Genomic DNA, 24,961 nt, shown 5'->3' on the forward strand with positions numbered 1-24,961 from the left:
ATTATAAAATATAGTATCGTTGAGTTAGTATCTCGTAACACAAGTCTCGAACTTACTCCGAGGCTAACTCAATCAGTGTTATTTGTCCCATTATATATTTAAAAAAATAAGATTGTAAAAGTATATGAAGGGAAAGGCTAATTAGCTTGGGTCTTGTAGGCGATGAGCTAGCGACCTGTCTCTATCTGGATCTCAAACCCACCGCTGAACGTGGCTTTCAGTCTTTTTTAGATTGTTGGCTCTCTTAATGTTGTAAGTAAAAATACGATTACACACGAAGTTGTTTTCTGTTCCTTAGATATGTTGTGTAGGTAAGGCGGGCGGGCGGTGCGCATGCGCGTCATGTGCCGGTGGGCGGCGCGTGCGCATCGTCGGCGGCGGGCGCTCAGTCCGCGCGCGCTCTCGCCATGGCTCGGTGGCTGAAGGCCCTGGTGGCGCTGCTGCTACTCGCCAGCGCCGCGACCGCGCGTAAGTCGCCCGCCGCCCCCAAAAACGAGCCCCAGATCGAGGAGGTCACCGCCAAACAGTTGGAACGAGTTCTACAAGACAAGGATTTCGTCGCCGTGTACTGGTGTAAGTCCGCCGACCGGCGCGCGTCTCCGGTTAATTTTGCGAGCTTACCGCTGGCCGACCGCCAGGGCTCGGCCCGTGTCGAAACGTCTGCGACGGCGCCCGTCCAAATGGGTTATCGCAGAGTTAATGATCTTCGGACGGGCGAAGCGAAGACCGCTTCGGCGGACTCGAGCATGATATTTTCGAAGCGAGCACTCGGATTTACGAGTTATGCAACCGCGGAGACAATAAAACTTGACCCGGCGCAGTGGCCGCCGCGCGACCTAAAATGGCGCCGAGACTCGCTTTCCTCGGTTCCATCGAAGCTGGCTTCGCCAAGGTCGCAGGCGCCTACGCCCGCGCCTGCTGTGTGCCGCATGTGCCTCTGAAATAGACTGCTATTACGTGGTATCGGCATTCCGACTATTTTCTTTTGTCGCCAACCGTGGCTGCAATCTGGCCATTGCCATGGAAGTGCGATTCGCGAGTGTTGGCTGCTAATGTCATATGTGAGCGATTCGTCAGTTCATTAGTTATCTTGTCGGGGGCGAAGCTATCTATATCCGTTGCCGTTTCTGTTATGCACGTCTCACTCATTCGAAGGATGCAGTGACTCGTCTAGCTAGACACAAAAAGTTCAATAAATCTCTGTCACAGTTGCAAGACTGCGTACCCGCATGACTGCAATTTTCTTTTACCACAATATCCACATCAGATTTTCGATTACAGAAATCCTATCTGCAATATGATTAATGAAGATCAACAACAACATACTTGTAAACAAAATCAGGACACAAACAAAAAACAAACAAACATTGTCCAACCTTTCACTTATTTGAAATTTTTAGTAGGTTGTTACTAATAGTTGAACCTTTGAAATCATACTCAATTATAGAACCATAATTCTACATTTGTAAATTTAACGACATAAAATAAAACGGTTTAGATATTATAATGAAACAACGTTCAAAGTCCTACTTTTCTATAAGTATAAAAACGAAATAGAAGAACAAGGAGAAGCCAAACGCTAAATACCAACATTACATATTCATGATGTATCTTCAAACGTAACTTCATGTACAATAATAGATTTGACTACACCATGCTCTCTGAAATATTCTATTTCATAGGCCTTGATAGAGATACCGTCGTAAAACGTTACAAAAATACACCGTTGCCTAGTATTTGTTAGAAAAGACATAATTACGAAAATGTTCCGTACAAATGTTTTAGTTGGAGGTTTTCCAACGCAATACTGTTATCATTAATTCCTGGATTAATGAAAATTGCGACAATTTCACAAGAAGAATAGATGTTCGCGAGAGACGAGATTAGTGTAGTGTTGACGAGGTGACATGCAAAGCAGCAGTAGGCACTGTTAATGTACCTACAAGCAAAGGTTCTAGGTACTGCTGGTAGTTAATCCTATATAATTCTTAATACCAAGCCACTCTCTTCTGTTGAACGTTACAAGCAGAATGTAGTTTCAGTCCATAAAAAGCAAATATCAAATGTACCTTTTTGTTCTAAAATTTTGAACATGCATACCGACAATGTCTTAAAGATCAACACTTATTCTCATCTTTTAATTATGATAAGAATTTCAAATTTATACAGTACGAGTATATAAAATGCAAATATCTATAAAGTTATTCTACGACTAACTATTTCTGTTTCTATAATCTTTATATGAATTAGAATCATTAAAAATATCTGAAACATACAAATTGAGCCGCTGTTTGCGTAAGTGGTATTTATAAAATAAATTTTATTGCTAATATAAACTGTTATGTGTACGACATCAAATGTACTGCTTCAGATATACATCCTTGTGTATGTTTGCAAATAGCTATCTTGTTCAATGAAAACTTTTATGAACCACGGAAATTGCTTTTTCCACCGTTAATTGCGATGTCAGTAAACTTCTTGTATTTTAACTAGTATAGCAATTAAAATAGAACTTACCTACACCTTCTTGAGGTTCTTTCTACTGCAAGAACAAGGAGCATTTGAACAAATAAAAAACTTCTGCATTTGCTCTTCTGCCTAGATCCTAACTAGATAAGATAGTCTGTAGTCCTGATTTTGTTAATTATTTATTTTTGTCTGAGTCTGGATTTTCCATCGATATTTTTACTAGCAATGTACGAAAGTAGATTACGAGTTTCTTTTTCACATTATACTTACTTACTATCCCTTTCTTGACTGCGTTGAGTTGGGTCGGGATGTGATCTTTATTCGCATCTGTATTTACAAAATTACTACTACTTCTCTACTCTTTACATGGAACCGTACTCGTACCAATAAAAGATCAATAACCCGTATCAATCTTCATGTAGGATTTTACGAAATTTCGAAACATGGTCTATTAAGAGCTTTTACACTTTCATCAGTAAATGAAATAATATTATAGTTACTTACGTCTGTAGTTCTCTTTCTTTTACTTTATTCACACTTAGCACCATCAAAGCTGAATACAAACATTTTGAAAAACCATGATAATACAAGAATTTGGCAAACTTTTTACAAGTCTTTTTTTTTGGGTTAATTGTGTCCTTTCCCAATTTGCCGGAAAACACGGGCTACTACAATTCTGCATTTGTTTGAACTATTTCTGTTCTGCTATTAACTTACTGGAATAAACCCAACGGTGATAAATTTGTCAGAAGTTGACAAGTTATTTTACACAGTGCCACCCACCGAATGCAGTGAAAAGCGTTGCATAACAGTGGTCAAGAAATTTCCAAGTTATGAATGAAATTGGGTCAAAGATATAGTGATGCTTTGAACTGAAAATATTATTGAGTTCTTTGTTAATTTTATCGAACTGCGTTTTGTATTGATATACGATTCTTCTTCTGCAACTTACCAATATTTTTCTTCTTGGTCTGGTTATGCAATTTCTTTTAGCCATCTTTGTCCTTGGGCAGATCTAGGTAGCCTCTAACTCTGAGTACTTCCGTGTCTCACTGTGCTTCATCTAGCTTTCTACTTAAGTTGGGGCCTTCGAGTTTGCCATTTGATTCCATGTAGGAACAGTGTACATCACTTCAACTGTTGTCGTCGTTGCTTTATTTTACTGTTTCCTTTTGTGATCGGTTATATTAAGGGTATGTGGGTTATTAACGCCCTCTACTCCCGCCTATCGACTGGTATTAGAATGTTTTCTATCTTCATTTGGACAAAAGCTGATACTTGACGAATGTCAAGAACTCCAATAGAAATCAAAAGTGCAAATTTATGTCGAAACGCATAACACTTCACGTAAAATGCCGTAAAACTTGTTACTAATTGAACGAATGTTTGGTATAGAAATGAAGTTACTAGTCGGCAATAAATATCAAAATATCGTAAATCATGATTTACTGCAGCTTTACTAGTTTTCCAAGGCTTTTCAAATATTCGCGGCAAAATTTTTTTTTTATCCGAAACCAAATTGTATCGAGGATAAAGCACTACAAACAATTAAAGCATAAAATAGTTATATCTCTTCCAACAGGAAAGTATTAACAGGTTGCTAGCCCATCGCCTAAAAGAATAATTCCAAGTTTATTAGTATTTCCATTGATTAATTTAACATTCATGAAAATCTACCGGGAATCACACGGCACTGCGACGTGTAACATTGTATCTATGACAATTTTGGGAGTCCCTCAAGGGTAAATGTTCGGTCCTTCTTGTATTATATACCGACAAATTAAAATGAATAAATATGTTACATTTTTACTAATTGTAAAAGTCAAGCTTTTGCCTAGATCTGTCGAACATAATACGAATAGTAATTAATAGTAACTCTATTATTTAATGAATTATGTCAATCTGATAAACTATTCTAACTTCATGATAACTACTTATTCAAGAAGTTTGTTCAAAGATTATTTTCAAAGATTATTCAGCTAAGCTCATTTAAAGCTGCACTATCAGGAAGCTGGCTAAAGCCACGGGCTCTTTCCAGACATTATCTTTTATTTTTAGATGTATTACCGATTAAAGGTAAAGCTGTCTAATTATATGGTATACATATTGGCGGTGTAGTGGCTAGTAGCATAGAATTATTTAATAGTAATAGGTCTATACCTAAATTGATTTCATAAATGAGTTTTAATTATTTTCAAGAGGTAGGTACAGGTATAATACCTACTTGAGTCAATTCGACGTCAGCATCACGATAAAGATTTTAATTCTATTTGATTTAACTACCTATTTAAAAATATCCTAGCAAGGAGCTACGTTTTAATAAGTCATTGAATCACTAACTTTGACAAAAACTGTAGTTGGCTGAAAAATCAATGCTAATGATATAATTTTTAATTACAAAAGTTGTTATTCTGAAAAAAAAATTTAGATATTAATTATTTGTAATCACGATTTTTTTTTATCGACATGACCACTGACTTAAAGAAAAAAGCATAAACCAGAAAAATCTTAACAGGGTGATTTTTTATTCGTTAAAGAAATTCTTACAGCATGTTTGGACTATGAAGAATCAATAGCGTCTTGGAGGAAAAATAAAAAATCTCATCTCCGCTTTGCAGATGCAAGGAGTTGCGTCACATGTGACAAGGTACTCGAAGAGTTGGAGAAAATCGACGACGACACCGACACGTTTGGCGTCGACTTCGTGAAGATCAACGACAAGAGGCTCGCTAAACAGTATGGCATCACGAAATTCCCCGCCCTCACGTACTTCCGTGAGAAGGAACCGATTATTTACGAAGGTAATATCATACACACATATAACATTAATATAAAATTTCTTGGAGAGTGTCTAGAAACTCTTTTCACGATCCCTGTTTACCTCTATTTAGATACTATATTACCACAAGCTCGCTGGTACACTAAACCAGATTTGTCCTCTCTTTAGGACGGCTCCGATTTGATCAAGGTGCGTTCGCTAACACCCTCCATCGTTACCATTTATAATCGCCTCTCTTTTGAGGTTTTCGAATAGACTCTCATGAGGTAAAACTAGTTTTGCCTTTTTCGCCTCTGCAACAACTTATGCATATTTTTGAATTATAGCGACTTCGATAAAAAAGAATCTTCTAGATAATTTACGAATTTGGCTCATTTAGAGCCAAATATAATATACTTATCTATTTTATTTTATAAAAGAAAAAAATTCCGTAGTTAAATTAACTACTATTAGTATTTATTAATTAGGGAAACACTTTTTTTTCTAAGTTAGTAAACGCTTCTAATCATTCTTACGAACCTGTCTGACAATAATCGAATGATCTTTTAAATTTAGTTATCGCCTGTTATTAATCGGAAATTCAGAAAAGTAATATTTGTGCTTATCGCTAAAAAATAGTAACTTTTCTTTAATTTTAGGCAAATATACATAATAACACCCTATAGAACTAAAATCTACTGGCACTGTAAAAGAGTTCTTACATGGAATACTTAATTGGCCAAAAAGTATTGGCATTTATTTTAAGTAACAAACACAGTATATGTACCTTACTATATGTTTGATCCATGAACTTCACGCAACATTTTGGCATGATCATGATGCTAAAATAAATTATAATGAAGAACATCTCTTTCAAAAGACCTGATAATAAAATGTGCAAGGAAAGTCTGATTTTAATTGATCTACCTATTATTTTAGGAGATCTCATGGACGAAGAAAGTGTCCTGGATTTCTTGACGAGTTTAGAGTCAATGGACCTTCCTGATCGGATTGAGGAAGTCAACCAGAAGATCCTTTCTAAAATCATCGAGGATACCAACTACGTCGCCGTCCTCTTCTGTGAGTATCAATACACCTTTATGTGTTTTCTCTTCATAGATTTTCTCGGCTATTGTGATAAGTTACGCCAAAATTTCTCAACTAACATCAGCCTTCGGGCGTGTAAATTCTTTTCATATAGAACTGTCAAGTTTATCTTCAACAGGTGTAGAAATGATATCTATTGCCTTTACTTCTCGTAAATAATAAAGGTTGTAGAGCTGTCTGTACATTGTGCTGTTTGTTTGACTGTGTTTTTGACGTAGGTCCTGATCACAAAAGTTGCGGCCCTTCAAACAGTAAGTAAGATTCACAGCTGGCGGCATGCTCCTCTTAATGTCGATTTCGCTATACTCTTCAAGCTTGTAGTATGTAGAATAGATTTTGTTTATTTAATTTAATGTTACACTTGCTCGACCTACCAATGTTAATATCCATATCCCAGTCAAGAATTGATATGGTTATTAACATTGGTAGGTATATCTATTTTAACGCGTATATTCAAATGAACAATCGGTGATGAATTTGGCAAATTAGATATCTGGCACGGATAGGTACAACATATCCGATTAACATGACTCATGTGACATGCATCAATAATGAAAGCAAATATAGGTATATCTTTTATTTCTGAATCATTAAGAAACTTGTCATTACTTATGACAAGCTTAGATTTACTTATTTTTATCTCAGTAATAAGTTAGTCTTAATTTTCACTTTAGCGGTTGAACTTTAGTTAATTGTAGCGAAATCTTCGAGTTTGTCTGTCAGTTAGGGAAAGCCAGAATCAAAAACGCGTTTGCATTATCGGGCCGTGAGCGCGAGCTATTTTGGCCGCGCTATTTACGTCTCGGCAGCAGGCTGGGATTGACGGACTGACCTGTCACGGCTCCTACGTCAACCATACATTCTCAGTCCTAAACGATAGCAAAATGTCTATTCAGAACACCTTTTATAATTACTAAATCATTTAGATTTCCAGAGAAAAGATAAACATCCTGGAGATCATTTTGTGTTCTTATTAAGTTGACCTTGACCTAAATGTCTGGTATAATGGAAGTTTACTGCGCAAAGAACAGCATGATGTCATTAAAATAAAACTTTGTTTAGGCTTCCTTTAGACGTCTTTATGGATAATAAACCTTTGAAATGTTATAACATTCTCATAGATTCCGTAGAATCATAGAATAGAACCCTGTTCAACATAAAAGTGTTTTAGTAAAACCATTGTGATAATATTATAAGCCCCAAAATCAAAGATAATATAAATTGAGGTTCCGAATTGTTTTCGTTTTTAAGTGAACTTCATTATTTAAATGTTTGATATGCAACACGAAGTAGACCCTGCTTTTTAATATAGCTACTAGTATTTGACTTCGCATTGCGAAGAATTTATTGCACACACAAATGAATTTGCTACAAATAAATGATAGGTCACATTCCAACCATAATATGAAAATGCACGACACAGCTTTATTGACACACACAGTTAACTTTTCTTAACTCGAACAAACCACCTAAGCGCTGCATTTGTTTAACTGCACCGCTTCGTTTCTAGAAGCATGATATAAGCACATTAAAACACAAATACAAGACACATGAATTTTAGATCTAGACATTGAAATATTTGATTTAAATTTTGCAGACAAGCCTGAATGTAAAAAGTGCGCAAAGGCCCTCCAAGAGTTGGAAAACATTGACGATGAAGCAGACCAACTTGGGATTGGTTTTGTTAAGATCCACGATGAGGAACTAGCCGAAGAGTATAGTCTTGGAGAACTGCCAAGGCTGGTGTACTACAGGCATCAAATACCTATTATCTATGAAAGTACGTGAGTCATTTTACGGTTACTAACGTCGAATTACGAAAGAACATAACGTGATTGAGTCGTGATCTGTTTGTTATAAACCCTTATATATTAATTATTTTTTTTGAAAAATCCTTAGATTTGAAGTAAATTTACGTAAAGTTTTAATAATGCCACATTTCATTATTCAATATTTCAAGAAATTAATAATTATGTAGTTAAAGACTTTTATACAATTTGTGATTGGCAAATTGCCTCAAAGCAAACTTCGAATAAACTTATAGCAAATGTTTACAGTTATGTCATTAATATTGAATGGGTATCGTAAAACTTTACAGGCGAGTTGAGTAGAGAGGAGGACGTGCTGGAGTGGCTCATTGCCAACAAGTCCACCGGCGACGAGGAGGATGTCATCGAAGACGTCACCGCCAAGACCTTGAACACCCTCATAGGGAATGTCGATAACCTTGTCGTCTTGTTCTGTGAGTTTCTTTTTTTAAGGTTTTATAAATAGGTAGAGGAGCAGCTTACAAAAATTAAGTGTAATTATTTGTTATGATTAATAATTTTAATTCACTATACTTACGCAAAGAAGTTTTCAATTTACTGCTTCTTATTATGACTACAATGTGATCAAAGATACCAAAACCAGATTTCGAATGGAATTAAAAATACTTCAGCATATTTTTCGTTAATAGATTATGTAACATCTAAATGTTTACATTTCAGACGATCACGGTGAAGATGATTCCATGACTGTGCTTGCTGAGCTCGAGAAGATAGACGATGACTGTGATCGTCACGGCATCCAATTCGTCAAGATCGATGATGAGAAAGCCGCTGATGCTTTCGGCATTGACAGCCTACCATCCATCGTCTACTTTGAAAAACAGATCCCTAACGTTTACGACGGTGAGATTATTTCTGCAACACATAAACATCTGGCGATATTTACTTTGTAAAGAGGTTTATTACTTGCCTGATCAACGTGCGCTATTTTCAGGTGATCTTGAAAATGAAGAAGAGATCTTAGAGTGGCTCGTCGCGCAGTTGGAGAAAGATGAAATTGAAGATGTTACCGATGAAATGTTAGACCGTCTGATCAAAGATGGAAAAACTGTTGCTGTTCTTTTTTGTACGTTTTAATTTCCACGATTTATGCCAAATGATGATAATCAATTGATAAATATGCATAATTTAAACTTTTTGTTGTTACAGATGACAATAACGACCGTAAATCACAAAAAGTTTTGAATGAACTGGAGAACATTGATGATGAGTGTGATCAACTAGGCATTGCGTTTGTAAAGATTGATAATGATGAAGAAGCGAAGGAATATGGAATTGAGAAAGTACCAACATTATTATACTTTGAGAAAGGTATTCCTACCTACTACGAAGGTAATTTGGAGGAAGAAGAGAAAGTTCTTGCTTGGCTCAGACATCAGACTGAAAGTGATGAAATCGAAGACATAACTGATGAAATGCTAGATCTCATCATAGAAAAAATGCCATATGTTGCCGTACTGTTCTGTAAGTATTTTTTGACATTTTAAATCTTCCTTAACAATGAAAAATCTGTTTGAAACAATGCCAAGGTTGTTCAAATAACCTCATCACGGCAGAATTTCAATTATTGTAGGGATTGTTATCTAATGTATACTATTATCTCAAGAACTGACATATAAATGAAATACAGTCTTTCGAATATATTTCAGACGACAAGGACCAGAAAAAGAGCCAGAAAATTTTAGCTGAACTGGAAAATATTGACGATGAATGCGATCAGAATGATATTGCTTTTGTCAAAATTGATGATGACAAAGAGGCTAAGGAATATGGTATTGAGTCGATACCAACTATGGTGTTCTTTGAAAAAGGTATTCCTCACATCTATGAAGGAGACTTAATGAAAGAAGACGAATTACTTGGCTGGTTATTGCATCAGAAACGCCATAGTGAAATACCAGAAGTAACTGATGAGATGATGGACAAGCTTATAGAAAATACACCTTACCTAGCTGTTATCTTCTGTAAGTACTTTTTATCATTTACATTTAAATATTTGAAATAATAATTTAAAAAAATAGTTAACCCTTTTATTTATTTGAATTTCAGACGACAAAGAAGATAAACAAGATATTAGAATTCTAAATGAGCTTGAAAACATCGATGATGAATTGGAAAAGGAAGGTATTGTTATTGTGAGAATGGACAACGAAGATGAAGCAAAACAGTTCGGTATTGACCACCTTCCTACTTTAGTCTATTTTGAAGAAAATATCCCAGCTATTTATGAAGGAGATCTTATGAATGAAGACGAAGTACTGGAATGGCTCATAGAACAAAAGAACAGTGCGACAATTGAAGAAGTTACCGATGAAATCTTGACTGATCTTATTGAAGAACATGAATATGTGGTTGTTTATTTTAGTACGTATTTTTTCAATTAAACTGTTTTAAACAAATTTACATGGCTTAAATTTTGCATTTTATATATTTTTTTTTCGATTAAAGGTGGAAAATGCGAAGAAGGTGAAGAATGTGACAACATCTTAGACGAACTTGAGAATATTGACGATGAACTTGATGAAACTGGTATCATCTTTGTCACCACAGAAGATATGTCCCTCGCAAAGAAATATGGAATCAAAACCTTCCCTACTCTTGTTTTCTTTAGAAACAAAGATCCTCTTATTTATAAAGGTATTGTTAACATACATTTTTAAAGCTTTGTTTCTCGAATAATTAAAATAATTTCATAAAACATTTATATTATGTAATGTTTGTTTTAGGTGACATCGAGGATGAAGATGAGGTTCTATCCTGGTTAACAGATGAAGATACTCTTGAAATTCCTGGAAAAATTGAAGAAGTTAACTCCAAGATGTTGGAAAAGATTTTGGAAGAAAATGACCATGTTGTTGTCTTCTTCTGTAAGTATAAACGAACGTTTATTTTAAAAAAATCAATTGTTATTCAGTAATGGGTATTGGGTAAGCACCAAAGTTTTAACTAAAATATTTTTTGTTTTATATTAACAGATAAAGAAGGAGACAAAAAGTCCCAAAAGATATTAAGTGAGCTGGAAAATATTGATGACGAATGTGAAGAGAAGGATATCGATTTTGTCAAAACATCTGATGAAGGCATAGACAAGGAATATGATCTTCCTGATCTACCAGCTTTAGCTTTCTATAGACACAAATTTCGCACTATTTACGAAGGTGATTTAATGTATGAAGAAGCTATATTGAAATGGGTTCTAGATCTTCTTGACACTCAACCAGATGTTATAGAAAATGTAGATAGGAAAACGCTAAAAGATCTAATTGAAGACGTTGAACATCTTGCAGTATTTTTCTGTAAGTATTAAATTATTTATTTATTTATTATTTATTTAGATCTATGACACTTTTAACCTAACGATGCGACAGAGTTTGAATGTCCAGCGGCATAATTCATCGTTAAATATACACAGATATGGGCAACAATAAGTCTGTAACTGCTACACGGAACAAAAAGCAGCTCTTCTGTGTATTTTTTACTCCACAAGTATATGTTTGATTCCACATGGAGACAACTGATTGCAATTTTATATAACTGTATAATTTGTTTAGAGTATTGACTTAATTATAAATAATAATGTCAATAATCATTTGTTACAGATAGCGATGATTGTGACACTTGCGACGATATTCTTGAAGAACTGGAGACCATCGATGACGACACAGATAAACATGGGATTCAATTTGTAAAGTCCAAGGATTCTAAACTGGCCTCCGATATCGGTATTTTCAGCTTTCCAGCATTGGTATATTATGAGACTGGAGTTCCAATCATGTACGACGGTAAGTAACAATGTGCCTGAATTTCTTTATAAAAAAATATAAATTTTGCAGGAACATAATATCTATAAAGAAAAAAAGGAACAAAAAATAATAGTTAAATAAAGATCTATTTGTAAGTGACCTGATACTGTTTTTCAAATTTCAATACACACAATGCATTTTATGAAACCGTCATTCATAATATTTTTTTCTAGCCCTGCACCAATCTATGTGAAGGATGATACTGTACATTTAGTTGTTCATAAAATTATCTAACTCTTTATTACGTTTATAGGTGACTTAAAGAACGAAAATAAGGTTCTCCAGTGGCTTGTAGATCAAAAAAGTAAGAATCCACATCCATTTAAAAAAACTTTCTTTTGAAAAATACATATTATTTTAAGGCCACAGAAAAATGTATTACTTATAAAATTATAGCAATAAATTCTTGTATTACGTGCATGACATCATTCTTGAATCTCTTTATGAAGTTTACTTGTTTACGCCTTATATGCTGGATGTTTGAGCTATGTCATTTTGCATGACAGTTACTAATGCCTGCAGGTGAAGATAGACACCGAAAAGCCACTAAAGCTAATACTAAATCCAAGGCCAGTGCAGATGGTGATAAAAAAGCCTCGGGGTTTCCAAGAACAAAACATGGAGTAGAAAATCATAAGGATGCCGAAAGCAATGAAAGGAAAAATAGGATAACATCAAAAGTAAAAGAAACGAGTGAAGGAAGAACTAGTGCAAATCTACGAAAGATAAAAAGCATAAAAGAAGATGATGATGACGACGATGACGATGACGATGAAGATGATGACGACGACGACGACGACGACGACGATGATGATGATGACGACGATGATGATGACGATGATGACGACGATGACGATGATGACGATGACGATGACGATGATGATGAAGACGACGACGATGACAATGACAATATTATCAAAGGTGAGAAATATAAAACGTCTAAATCTAAAGTGAAACCCAAAAACATTGGCCAAGCTACTTGGAAATCAATTGGAGGTTTAAAAATAAGATACCCGGGAAATAAATTAGGAAGCAATGTTGTAAAATCTAAAAATAACAAAAAAGACATTGACGATGACAATGACGATGAGGACGATGACGACGACGATGACGACGATGACGACGATGACGATGATGACGACGACGATGACGACGATGATGACGATGACGACGATGACGACGATGACGACGATGACGACGATGACGACGATGACGACGATGACGACGACGACGATGACAACGATAAAGACGATGACGACGAAGATGATAATGACGCGTCTTCAAAATTAAAAAAGATATCGAAAAATTCTGCTAGTAGAGCTACTTGGAAAACAGTTGGAGGGTTGAAAATTAGGTATCCTGGTAATAAATTGGGCAAAAAATCAATAAAAAACCGTAAAGATGATGACGAGGAAGACGATGACCAGGACGATGACGAGAATGACGATGATGATGATGAGGACGATGATGATGATGATGACGATAATGACAACAAAGATGATGATGATGATGAAGGCGACAAAAAAGAAAAAAACAAAAGAAGAAAAGCAGGAAACAGGGTGGGTAGTAAAGTTCGTTATAAATCAGATGATGACGACGACAATGATGATGATGACGAAGACGATGATGATGATGACGATGATGACGACGATGATGATATAGGTTTTTTTGGTAGAATAAAGCAAATGTTCACAGGTAATACGTAGCGTTGATCGTCCCTAGAGGTGACCCTGCACGGAGGCACGGATCCAGTACCCAAGTCACACATCTGCATGGTCGAACGGAATCCGCATGGGTCCTTATTCTTAAGCTGTCGCCTGCAGTCATTCGCGAACGCTTTCCAGATTAAACTTTTTCAATCTTATACTTACTAACAATTCATCTAGAATTAATAGCGCATAACAAACAAGCGCATAAATATAAATATGCACAGTTTTAACTAGCAGTTGACTAAAATCATTGTAATTTAATTAATACGGGTATAAACAACAGCTTTTTACTGACTGCAGGCGATCGCTGTTTCTACATTGGATTGGGGGCGAAACCGGCTGTCCCAAAAATGACTTACGAACCATACCAGTGCTGTCCCACTAAAGTTCAAAGTCCAACCAAAGTAGCCAAGGCCACGCCGACAAAAGTAACACCCAAGAAACTAGAAAAGGAGAAAAAGCGACCGGAGCCAGAGAAAGCGAGCAAGGGCAAGAACAAGGCGTTAACCAAGCCCGAAAAGGCGTCCAAAGGAAAAAAAGGTTTATTCGATGAAAATATTTGGTGGTGGTAAATTTTTATCTAGAGTTATTTAGAATCTGCTATAATATTGAAACAGATATTAATGTAAGTCAATGCGGCGTGCACGCGTGGCATCAAGTGGACACGAATGTATAATTTGTCGGTCGTTTACAATCCTTGTTGAATCTGATTTTACCTTTTCTAATAAAATTTAGTTGATCTAACGTTGCATCGAGTTATCACTGCCATTAACAATGCTAGCTTCCACCTCGTGTAATGTCGTGTCCCTTGATCCCTGCAAGCACTTAACAGGGTTGAATGTTGTAACATGTCGCATACGAATTGTATCTGCACAGTCTTCTTTGATCACACTACAAATTAAATTTTTCGGACGTGTAGATACAGTTCACATAAATTCATCCTTTAAAACTATTGTTTTAATTATCAAGAACATGAAAAACTAAATATTGGAATATTTAGTGACATAATAACTACAGATGTACAAATTGTTGAATTCATTGTAAATTCGATTCCAATATTTAGATTTAAGAAGTGAGAACCAACAACTAAAAGGCATTTTTGATTGTATTTTGCCGTGCCATCTTGAAAGACTTATTGTTGTAAGGATTTCATGTTCATATAGAATTCTAGTCTTCACGGAATCTCATTAATTTGTTAATCATTTGACAAATAATTATTTATTATATTTTACTTCCTATTATTTAAACTGTTAATACTTACTTGTCTCGTAAATACGCAATGAATTAGTATAACTTATATTTTTCACATTTTACATAAAAACGCAATGCCAGTTTTTTTAAATCAAATGTTCAGAGAAGAAATTATCAACAATCATTAATTTGAATCACATAATTTCTCCAGTTATTTATCAAAGAAATAAATTAGTCCGGTCGATTTTGGTCATAAATCTCTAAATATAAAAATCTTTTCGGCTAAGGAATATCAGCCAATGATCAGAATGGATTAGACTGATTTTTATAACGACAGTGCTGGCTTTGTGTGACATTATGTCGATATGTAAGTTGTATTGTTTGGCCGAAAATTTGCATGGATGTTAATTTATATTGTAACGTTTAATTGTTGAGTCGGCGCTGGATATTTTGTTAAATAAATACAATTTCTATTATGTTTATACTTATTATTACACGAATGATGTCAGCATGGTATTATCATAGTTGTCCGCGCATGTCATTCTTGGATGCGAACTGGTGAGTTTAAAAATGGATGTGGTTTCTTTTCAAATACTTTTGTACATAGGAATTTCAGCATGAAGTAACTGTGGAAATATTTTAGGAAATCTATTGGATGAGTCTGAAGTTCTGGACTGGATGGTGAAACAAAAGGAAGATGAAAGCATCGAAGAAATAGATAGAGACACGCTGTTCAAGTATATTGAAACGAAAGAATTTTTAGCAGTGGTATTTTGTGAGTATTCATTGAAAAAGTCTGTAAAATTTATATGATAAAAATAATATTAACCAACATTAATGTTTTAGATAAAGATGATGATCCCAGAAGTCCAAGAGTACTACGACATGCAGAGTTGATTGACGATGAAGCAGCAGAATATGGCATAAAGATGGTCAAATGTAGTGATCGCCTAATGGCCAAGAAGTATGGTTTTCGAAATCCGCCAGGCATAACGTATTTCAGAAAAGGAAAATATATTAATTACGATGGCGATATAGACGATGAGGAAGAAATATTGGATTGGTTGACAAATCCGGAAAATATGGAGTTAACAGATCACATAGAAAAAGTAAACAAAAAAATGTTTCAGAAAATAAGGCAGACATCGGATTATGTCGCAGTATTCTTTTGTGAGTTCTTTGTATTTTTGTTTCCATATATTTACAAAAGATGTAGTCATGCTGACATGTAAAATTTGAATTCTCATAGCTTATGTCCTTCTCAAAACCAACAAAAATAGCTACTCGTATTAAGCAAAAACTACGAGTTCCAATAATATAATATAACCTTTCCGCTTAAATACGCACTCATGATTATATATAGATCATAATACGTAAATTTTGCTAAGTATTTGTCGTTGATAAGCCATTATAATGTATTAAGTTATGCAAGTACTTAGTGAATTTAGCTATCTGCTTTTAAATTTTGAATGAAAAATGTCGTATCAGTTTTAATCTTACTCTAACTCCAATTGTATTGCACAAATTACATGTTTTAGACAGTAATGACTGCAAACAGTGCCCTAGAGTGCTAGCTGAGATTGAACATATTGATGATGATGCCGATGGAGCAGGAATAAACTTCGTTAAGATTGATGATCGCCAGATGGCTAAGGATTACGGAGTATTTGCTCTACCAGCAGTACTATTTTTCAAACTTGGATCTAAGGATCCTGTCATTTATGCAGGTAACTTAATTTATGATAAAAATCAATTGATATCAATATGTGATAATGATCAACCTAATAATCATGTAATTATTATTTTAGGCGACTTGTATGACGAACAACAACTACTAAGTTGGCTACTCACTCAGAAAAATCCTTCAGGTGACGTAATAGAAGCTCTTGAAGGCCAAGATTTATTAAATTTGATTGAAGAATCTAATTCTCTGGCCGTCTATTTCTGTAAGTATCTAAGTAAACATGCAATTTACGCTATATTTACTGCACAACATGTACATACTTTGCCATAGGCTGTTTCACAATTGATCTATTGCGTTATGGAAAGATAACCGTTGAATTTACTTAACATTGCAGCAATGTCAAAAATTTTATCACGTCTAGATAAAGAAAAGCAAACCATATACTATTTTAAAAACGATTTAAATTAATCACTTACTAAAAATCACGTTGATTTATTTATGAATGTCTTGCTTTTTATTAGGGAACAAAACGCTATGTGAAATTTGTAATTCAAAAGCCTTGAGAAAGGCGTCGAAAAAGAAAGAAAAAGCACCTGAAGATGAAGAGGGTCAGGAGCAAGAGGGTACTCGCCATACAAATTAAAATCGAATGCTGGCATTTTATCCCTTGTTGAAGACTTTACTTGCCCCCCTTAGTATTTTGTGCACGTAGCATGATGTTCCTTTCCTTAGTATAAGTTTGTAGATGATCTGTAGTTAAATTTTAGTCTTATAAAACTTCGCCAATACCCTGGAAGTAATTTTTTATACGTTATAATTTTACTTAGCCAGTTCTTTTGTTTCCCAGTAGTTTTCCTGTTTTATGATTATGTAGTTTTATTGTAAGTTTTAGACGCACGTTTACAGATTGTACCTTTACACCACCTTCAATGGTGTCAAGTGTTTCATCAAATGAAACGCTCTGACAATATGTCAAAACAGCGTTATTGGTAAAAGATGTGGGCTTTTCAGATGGACCTGATTGTGATCAATGTGCTGGTATCTTAGAAGAACTTGAAAACATTGACGATGACTGCGACAGACATGGAATAAAGTTTGTTAAAACTCAAGACTATTCGATAGCTGAGTCCTTCGGAGTAACTGACTTTCCTGTACTGGTATATTTTGAAGAGGGTATTCCCAACGTATATGAAGGTTCTTTAGCGGAAGAGGAAGAAGTATTACAATGGTTGATTACTCAAAAAACTGAAGATCGCATTGAACTTATAACGAGAGTAATGTTAGAAAAAATGGTAGAAGAAACTCAGTATTTAGCCGTGTATTTCTGTAAGTTGTAATAATTTTTAAATCTTAATTAATGTTATGTGGAAATAGTTTTGTTTCTTGAAAGAATCAACATCTTTTATAATAATTTCCAGATAAGCTAAATTGCCATATTTGTGATCATATACTAGAAGGATTGGAAGGCATCGACGATGAATGCGATGTTTACGGTATACACATGGTGAAAATTCAGGATCCTCAACTCGCAAAACGATATTCCATCAAGACATTCCCTGCCATGGTATACTTTAGGTAAATAAGATAGTTGTTCACTACTACATAACATTCAAACAAAGATCTCATCTTTATAATAATTAAAATTATTTCAGAAATGGTAATCCACTTCTATTTGAGGGAGATCTGCAAAATGAAGAATCTATTCTGGAATGGTTGATTGATGATGATAACCGTGAATTAGCTGATGAAATCGAATCTGTCAACGAGAGAATGTTGGAGCGGTTGCTTTTGGAATCACATTTACTTGTTGTATTTTTCTGTAAGAATTTTTCTTCTTCGGTAATTTTTATTATTATTACTCGTCATGTTGCCGAATTAATAAATTAATTTTTGCTATAGATGATGACGACGACTGTCCGGAGTGTGAGGAAATCTTAGAAGAACTGGAACAAATTGATGGTGAAGTTGATCAGTTCGGAATTGATTTCGTTAAAATAGCAAGTCCAGAAGCGGCAGCGAAGTATAATGTCATCAATATACCTTCGCTCGTTTATTTCCGAAAACAAGTTCCAATGCTTTATGACGGAGATCTACATCAAGTGGACAGAATCCTGCAATGGTTGACTTCTCAGGATGTTTTTGAAATTAAAAATGAAATTGAAGAAGTTAACCGCAAAATGTTGGATAAATTACTGGAAGAAAACGAATTCTTAGCTGTCTATTTTTGTAAGTATAATGTAACTATGTCATGTAAGATTATTTTGTAAAAAAAACTGGTGGCTTTGCTGGCATTTAAATGTGGCCCGGATGTGTGTATGTGTGTGTTTTTTTATAATTAAGCTAACAAATATACCAAAATTTGTATGAAATATGAAAGATATGAAATGATGATGTTTATTTTATCTCTTCAGACGAAAAATCAGTTGAGAGTCGGTTGGTATTGGATAAATTGGAAAATATTGACAGCGAAACGGACAATCTTGATATCACTTTTGTTAAAATGCAAGATCCTCGTTACGCCAGAAAATGGGGTGTCACGAAATTGCCAGCCATCGTCTACTTTAGGAAAAGATTCCCGAGTATATACAGAGGTATGTTGATAATAAACATGGTAATAACTTACTATATAAGTGAAAAGATTAAAAATAACAAACTACCGAACAATGAATAAAACCTCTATTTCCAGGTGATATAATGTCAGAAGAGGAGGTTTTAGAATGGCTTCGAAAAAATAGATTCCGACAACCAGAGCTTAACATCTTCATGTATGCTTTGATAGCCCTATCAATAGCATTCATTATGTACACAGCTTTCTTACTTCAGTGTTTCAAGCCTTCGCCACCTGCGCCAGCGCCGCATCCGAAGCAGGCGTGAGGAATCAACCATATAGACATTTTAAGAATTTAGCTCTTCTATTGTGACTACTTTTCAGTCGTGCGCGGCTGAACTCGATTCGATTTAGATGAGGACGTCACCATCTTTCAGAACATTGCGATCTGTATCAAATGATCATTTGCATATTGATAAAAACTCTAGATCAATTTTACATTAAATACTACGTTCTTGGGATCAAACTGTAGGGATTTTAGAATACAAACGCCTTAAATTTGTACGGGAATCTAAACACTGGATCGTTTCTCGTTTGTCATGGATGGATAATATTGTAAACATTTTTTGCAAGTCTACTTCATCATGTCCACATAGTTCATGAATTTTGTTTCTTTTTATGTTTTTACTAATAATTAAAATATTCGTATAAGTTTTCTATATCTATGGCATTTTAAATTACTGTTATTTTCATTAAGACTGTACTATTTCGTGGGTAGAAAAATCTGTATGGATCTTTAGTGTGCCAGTTTTCCAGTGTATCCTAATTATATTGATTTAAATTAATAGCACCGATTATGTCTTCTTATTATAATGTTACTGATGTCTTTAGCCTTTTAGGTTATGTTGAATCATTGTTGTTAAGTTTGTGTTTGAATTTATCGAGCTCAAAAATAAAGTCACTTTTTCATGAATTAAGTGTAGATTTTTGAAAAAGAAATGATCATAGTTTGTGTGATAGTTTTAAGTCCATCGACTTAGATTATGATAAAGGTTTGTAACAGTACTTTTTGTTATTGTCGAGTCAATTACCTATCTTGCGCGTTCTTCGTGTGATTTCCTTTTATCTGTTACTTTTCATAGATAATATATATTAGACATAATCTTATCAATCATAGCTAATTTCACCTTTGTTACGTTATATCGTGACTTAGTTTTTGAGCTCGCTTGAAGAGTGTCTGTCTAAAGGGCGGGGACCGGACTGACGCCCGCATGTTACTACTGTACTTATTTATATCCCAACGGCTCAGACGGAATGCCTTTACTGCAAGCACATGTGGGTTAATTGCATTCAGAACCCATTTATTATCCGTTTCTTTTAGTAACTTTTCAGCTTTCACGTCCACTTTGTGCATTGTTTTTACATTATTTCTAAACTTAGATATAATAGTGTTTTTTACTTAGATGATAAGGTTTCAAGTACTGTAGTGACATGCCCGATATACTCTGTATCATTCCCGCTCGTGTATATTATTGTGTATAATTATAATGATACCTTCATTAATGAAACGTAAGGAAAGCGAACAGAAATGCTCAAGGATTTGTGCGAACAAGCGCAGACGTGGACACTAAACTTGTATATAAAATGTAAATAATATTAATAAAAATAGTAAAATTTGATTGTTCATTTTATTGACCCTAAAAAATGGAAATGTTTGAAAACAAAGCCCCTTGCCTCTCTTAGAATTCCCTTAAATATAAAATTTTTCAAGTTAGTTATTTAAACGAAATTAAACTTTTTTCCTTCTTGACTTATGAAAGGAATAGAAATACATACATGTATTGTAATACATTACTACAAATATTGTGAAAAAAAAAATATGTACGTAATCTTGACATTTATATCTAGTTTCTTTAAATTTTAGAGATAGTTATCATTATCATAAATATTAACATCTGAGAATAATTTGCAATGCGTAAAAGATAGTGATTGAAATGAATATTAAAAAAAAACGCGATATATAAATAAAATAGCCTTTCAAACATTTGACATCCACGTAAAAATTTAAAATTAAGATTTTAAGATCAAAAATTTTTATTAAAACAAATACATACTTATTTAACACAGCGTTACACTAAATTCAGATTAACATTCTCATGATTTTCTACGTAGTTAACTTTCTCTCTCTCAAACAGTTCAATCATCTTTTCTATGAATAGGGCGTGCACTGCGTCCACTTCTTCAGGAGTTGGGTCCAAGTTCCTTTTCACATCTATTGGGGCACCAACTGGAAATATACCATTCTTTAATCTATACAAATATTATTAATCTAAAGAATTTAGGCTATATAACATCACGCTGCAACTATAAGGAGCAAAGAAATAATGGAAAATGTGGAAAAAACGGGGAAAATTATTCATCCTTGAGTGCTTCAATGATGTCTAATATAACTTTCCATGCGGACGAAGTCACAGGCACAGCTAGTAATTTTATAAAGTGGAAACATTTGTACATAACTATTGCATGTTTGTAAGGTTTTCATGCAAAAACTAAGGGAGCGATTAAAACCTTCAGGAGTACCATGCCCTATTTCTGGAAATTCCCATTTGAAGAAAGCCTTACGCAAAAGCTAGTGGTGATAAATTTAGTTGCCGCCTTGGAATGTTTATCTGCAATTTAACTGCAAAGCCACATTTACCTCTCAGCTCTAATCCATTGGTTATCAGTACATCCGTTTTGTTATTACCTCATAGGCGCAACAATGGTACTGATTGGGAATTACTTATCAAAGCAATTTTAAATTTTCATAAATTTGCATATAAGTACCTATTTAATTAATGCTTAAATTCTAATGGGGTTTTTCTCCATTTCAAAACTATTGTATAATACGTAAAAGTTTGTAACAATGAAGTCTATAGCCCATTTATTTACATACAGGTATTGGTAAAAAGCGTAAAAAAACAACGACAAAATGGCAACAAAAAAAATTAAAACCTTCTATAAAACTAAGTTTTTGATATATATCTTTCCTGCGGTTTATAGCGGAAACCAAGTATTATAAAAAAATTGAATGAAATCAATAATTCGCTAGATAAGTACCTACTTAATATTAAGTAATTAATAGTACTGTTAATATATGAGAGAATGTGATACTCACTAACGACGAAAAGTGGCTTCCTGTAAGGAACTGATCCGTAACTATATTGCAGCATCCCTCTAGCTCTCGGGAACAATGGGTTGATGCCGATGACCTTGTAGACCATGTCCTGACACTTCCTCGCGAAGGTTCCTTCTGGTTTCCTCACCGGCTCGTAAAGGTCCACCTCGCCGAAAGTAATGGTGGGAACGAGGGAGGCTCTGGAATAATTTACTTACTTTATACAAAAGTAGCGTTAGTGATGCTTAACGGTTCCCGTAAAGATCATATGAAAAAAAACACGCACAAGAAGGCACAGGTTCAATTTTTAATGTTGCTTTGTACCAATAATTATTGTTTCTTGTTAGTTACAAAGGGAGGATAGCGTCTGCATGTCCAGTTAGAAACAGTGCATTGATTTGGTCTGTGTAATAATACCATTCCATACTTATATTACGTACTATTTCTAGTGGTTTTATATATCCTGGAAGCATTATCATCAGGTAACAAAAACACGACCATATCTCTTAACCAGAGACATTTCGCTAGTGCCTAAACTTGTAGGAATCTTCTTATAGACTGAAATTTCTAAACATAACGACTTACCCAGTTTTGATAGCACAGCGTACAAATCCTTTTCTTTGTTTCAATATCGTGTTATACTGCCCTGGGTGCGTTAACGCTGCTTCTCTGGCCCCGCCTATGACAACAGCAACCGCATTTCCTTTATACCTCTTAGGATCCAATGAGTAAACTATGCTATCATCAGACGCTATCGTGCCGCCAATAGACAAGGCTATCTCTCTGAAGAAAGGCACGTAGAAGTACAAAGGAAGAGTGGCAAATCCTCTTTTGATTCCAGGGTAGTGTTTGGTAAACTCAAGGGCGTTCGAAGCGAGAACAGGGAAGAGACCCATACAAATGACGCCGTGAGGAATGCAGCCTAGCAAGTAGTTCTTCGAAGGGTCCAATTCAGCTGTCTTGATCATCTTGGTCGGAAAATAGTCGCATTGATATTTCCACCACGTCCAATTTCGGACCCAGTCACATCTGAAAAATATATTTGGCTGAAACAGTGTGCCGATTTATTTATACAATATTTACAAATTAAAATAAATTACCTGTGTAAATTAATCAAGACTTTGTTATTTTCCTACCGACTAACGATTAAGTCGTTAAAATTATCATCCATCTTAAGAATACATTTCAGATTTGGTCCAAAGATTCGACTAGCAAAGACTCCGTCCATATATTTCGGGTATAAAAAGTTAAAATTAAAATGTTAAACTTAAAAAACTCACGGTCGCCCCCCTTTTTGAGCCGTATTGATGTCGAACAACATCCAGACGGAATATGCGATAGCCAAGTACCAGTAGCTGGAATAGAGGAGTTTGATGAAGAAGTAGATGCTAAACATGACCCCGCATGACGTCATGAAGTGGAACCAACAGAAGATGGCTAGGGTTTGAAGCCGTCGTTCCAAAGGTACATCCAATGGAGCCCATTTTATGCCAAGTTTATCTGAAACTGACCTGAGAAAACAATTTCGAATTAACACCAACTTAATTTCTAAGATGCTGCCTTTAAATATTGCACAATGCGATGAGACCTTTGGCGCATGAGTAATTTAAAGGCATTTCGTTCATCAATTTCTTTTATGACAAAATTATTTTAAGCTTTAACCAATAAATGGTTTGGTGTTCCGCAAGGTTCAATTCTGGGTCATCCGTGTTTTATTCACATTTGCACTATGATCTTATTAAAATAAAAAGTGCACACAATAATAAAATAAATAAAAATTACATACCGGAATAAATCCATAATTTGATCGTCTATCCTGAGAATTGCTACATGTAAGATAAAATAACAGTTACATAACACGTCTAAAGACAAGAGATGAAAAAGTCACTATGATATTCAAAGGCAAATATCTAAACAAAGTCCGAAGGTGTAGTTGGTAATGTAAAACAAGTACTTAGAAACAATGAGGCTAAGCAAAGTAAAAAAATATGTTTTTGCATAATATTATTAACTAAATCTATTATAATGTGCCGGTTGTATGTTTGTTGACATTAAAACTCACTGCAGGTGAAAAAGAGCATGTATCTCTAGGCTCAGAGACATTTTTGAAAGCAGTTTTGGAATGGAGTAGATTTATTGTCAAAATTGAATACAAGATATCACTTATTGACGTCTCAATACTTTAATCTTATTATATGTTGTTGTTGTTGTATGTTGTTAGGCAACAGATGTTGCCGCTTCCAAAGTGCATGTGTGGAAGAAGCGGCGGAACAAACTACACTGCAGCATTTTGAACGGACGTCAATTAACAAATACAAATAGATCTCTTTTAACTAAGTAGGTATATTTATTTTATTCATACCAGAAATTAAATATTGAGACTTAGGTAGTTTCGCTTTTATGTACCTACTTCTAAACAATATTTATGGAACCTACGATTTTCACAGTAAAGTACTATTACATGTCTTTTGATTCATTTTCGATGCTATATTTTTTTTCTTTTTGCCGCAGAAACCAATACTAAGACATACTTGTCTATATAATACATACAATACAATACATAATATATAAGTACTATCTGCTGCATAACTTCAACTTATTATTTAAATTTATTTGTTTTCATAGTTTAACTTTTTAGTACTTTTTAGTGGTACTTTAAAATAGAACCACTCCATATCTCTCCCATGGTTGTCGTAAAATGCGAGT

At 34.6% G+C, this 24,961-nt stretch overlaps 3 protein-coding genes across 5 annotated transcripts; 2 read left to right on the forward strand and 1 right to left on the reverse strand.

Annotated features, from left to right (window-relative positions):
* The first annotated feature begins 373 nt into the window (after positions 1-373).
* LOC106130366 (uncharacterized) lies at positions 374-20,754 on the forward strand. 3 transcript variants are annotated; one of them, XM_060945881.1, is made up of 26 exons: positions 374-573; positions 5,088-5,270; positions 6,167-6,307; positions 6,553-6,585; positions 7,932-8,114; positions 8,433-8,576; positions 8,824-9,006; positions 9,098-9,229; positions 9,313-9,627; positions 9,813-10,127; positions 10,213-10,527; positions 10,612-10,800; positions 10,890-11,030; positions 11,139-11,459; positions 11,763-11,945; positions 15,510-15,641; positions 15,713-16,036; positions 16,405-16,593; positions 16,675-16,812; positions 17,072-17,173; positions 17,547-17,876; positions 17,969-18,125; positions 18,203-18,369; positions 18,450-18,776; positions 18,962-19,141; positions 19,237-20,754. In XM_060945881.1, the coding sequence occupies exons 1-26, from the start codon at positions 408-410 to the stop codon at positions 19,422-19,424; spliced, it is 5,178 nt and encodes a 1,725-aa protein (XP_060801864.1). In that variant the 5' UTR covers positions 374-407; the 3' UTR covers positions 19,425-20,754. The 3 variants fall into 3 exon arrangements, with proteins under 3 accessions (XP_060801864.1, XP_060801863.1, XP_013184648.2); XM_060945880.1 differs by lacking the exon at positions 17,072-17,173; XM_013329194.2 differs by lacking the exon at positions 17,072-17,173 and having other exon boundaries at positions 17,562-17,876.
* Positions 12,284-13,952, forward strand: LOC132902083 (protein starmaker-like). The gene has a single exon (XM_060945882.1). The coding sequence runs from the start codon at positions 12,479-12,481 to the stop codon at positions 13,670-13,672; it is 1,194 nt and encodes a 397-aa protein (XP_060801865.1). The 5' UTR covers positions 12,284-12,478; the 3' UTR covers positions 13,673-13,952.
* A 420-nt stretch (positions 20,755-21,174) lies between the features above and the next one.
* LOC106130343 (2-acylglycerol O-acyltransferase 2-A) lies at positions 21,175-24,223 on the reverse strand. The gene is made up of 5 exons (XM_013329164.2): positions 24,042-24,223; positions 23,536-23,766; positions 22,841-23,284; positions 22,256-22,455; positions 21,175-21,385 (listed from the first exon to the last, which is right to left on the reverse strand). The coding sequence occupies exons 1-5, from the start codon at positions 24,053-24,055 to the stop codon at positions 21,228-21,230; spliced, it is 1,047 nt and encodes a 348-aa protein (XP_013184618.2). The 5' UTR covers positions 24,056-24,223; the 3' UTR covers positions 21,175-21,227.
* Positions 24,224-24,961: the final 738 nt, after the last annotated feature.

This window comes from Amyelois transitella, chromosome 9 (assembly GCF_032362555.1).
Source record: "Amyelois transitella isolate CPQ chromosome 9, ilAmyTran1.1, whole genome shotgun sequence".
Lineage (NCBI taxonomy): Eukaryota > Metazoa > Arthropoda > Insecta > Lepidoptera > Pyralidae > Amyelois > Amyelois transitella.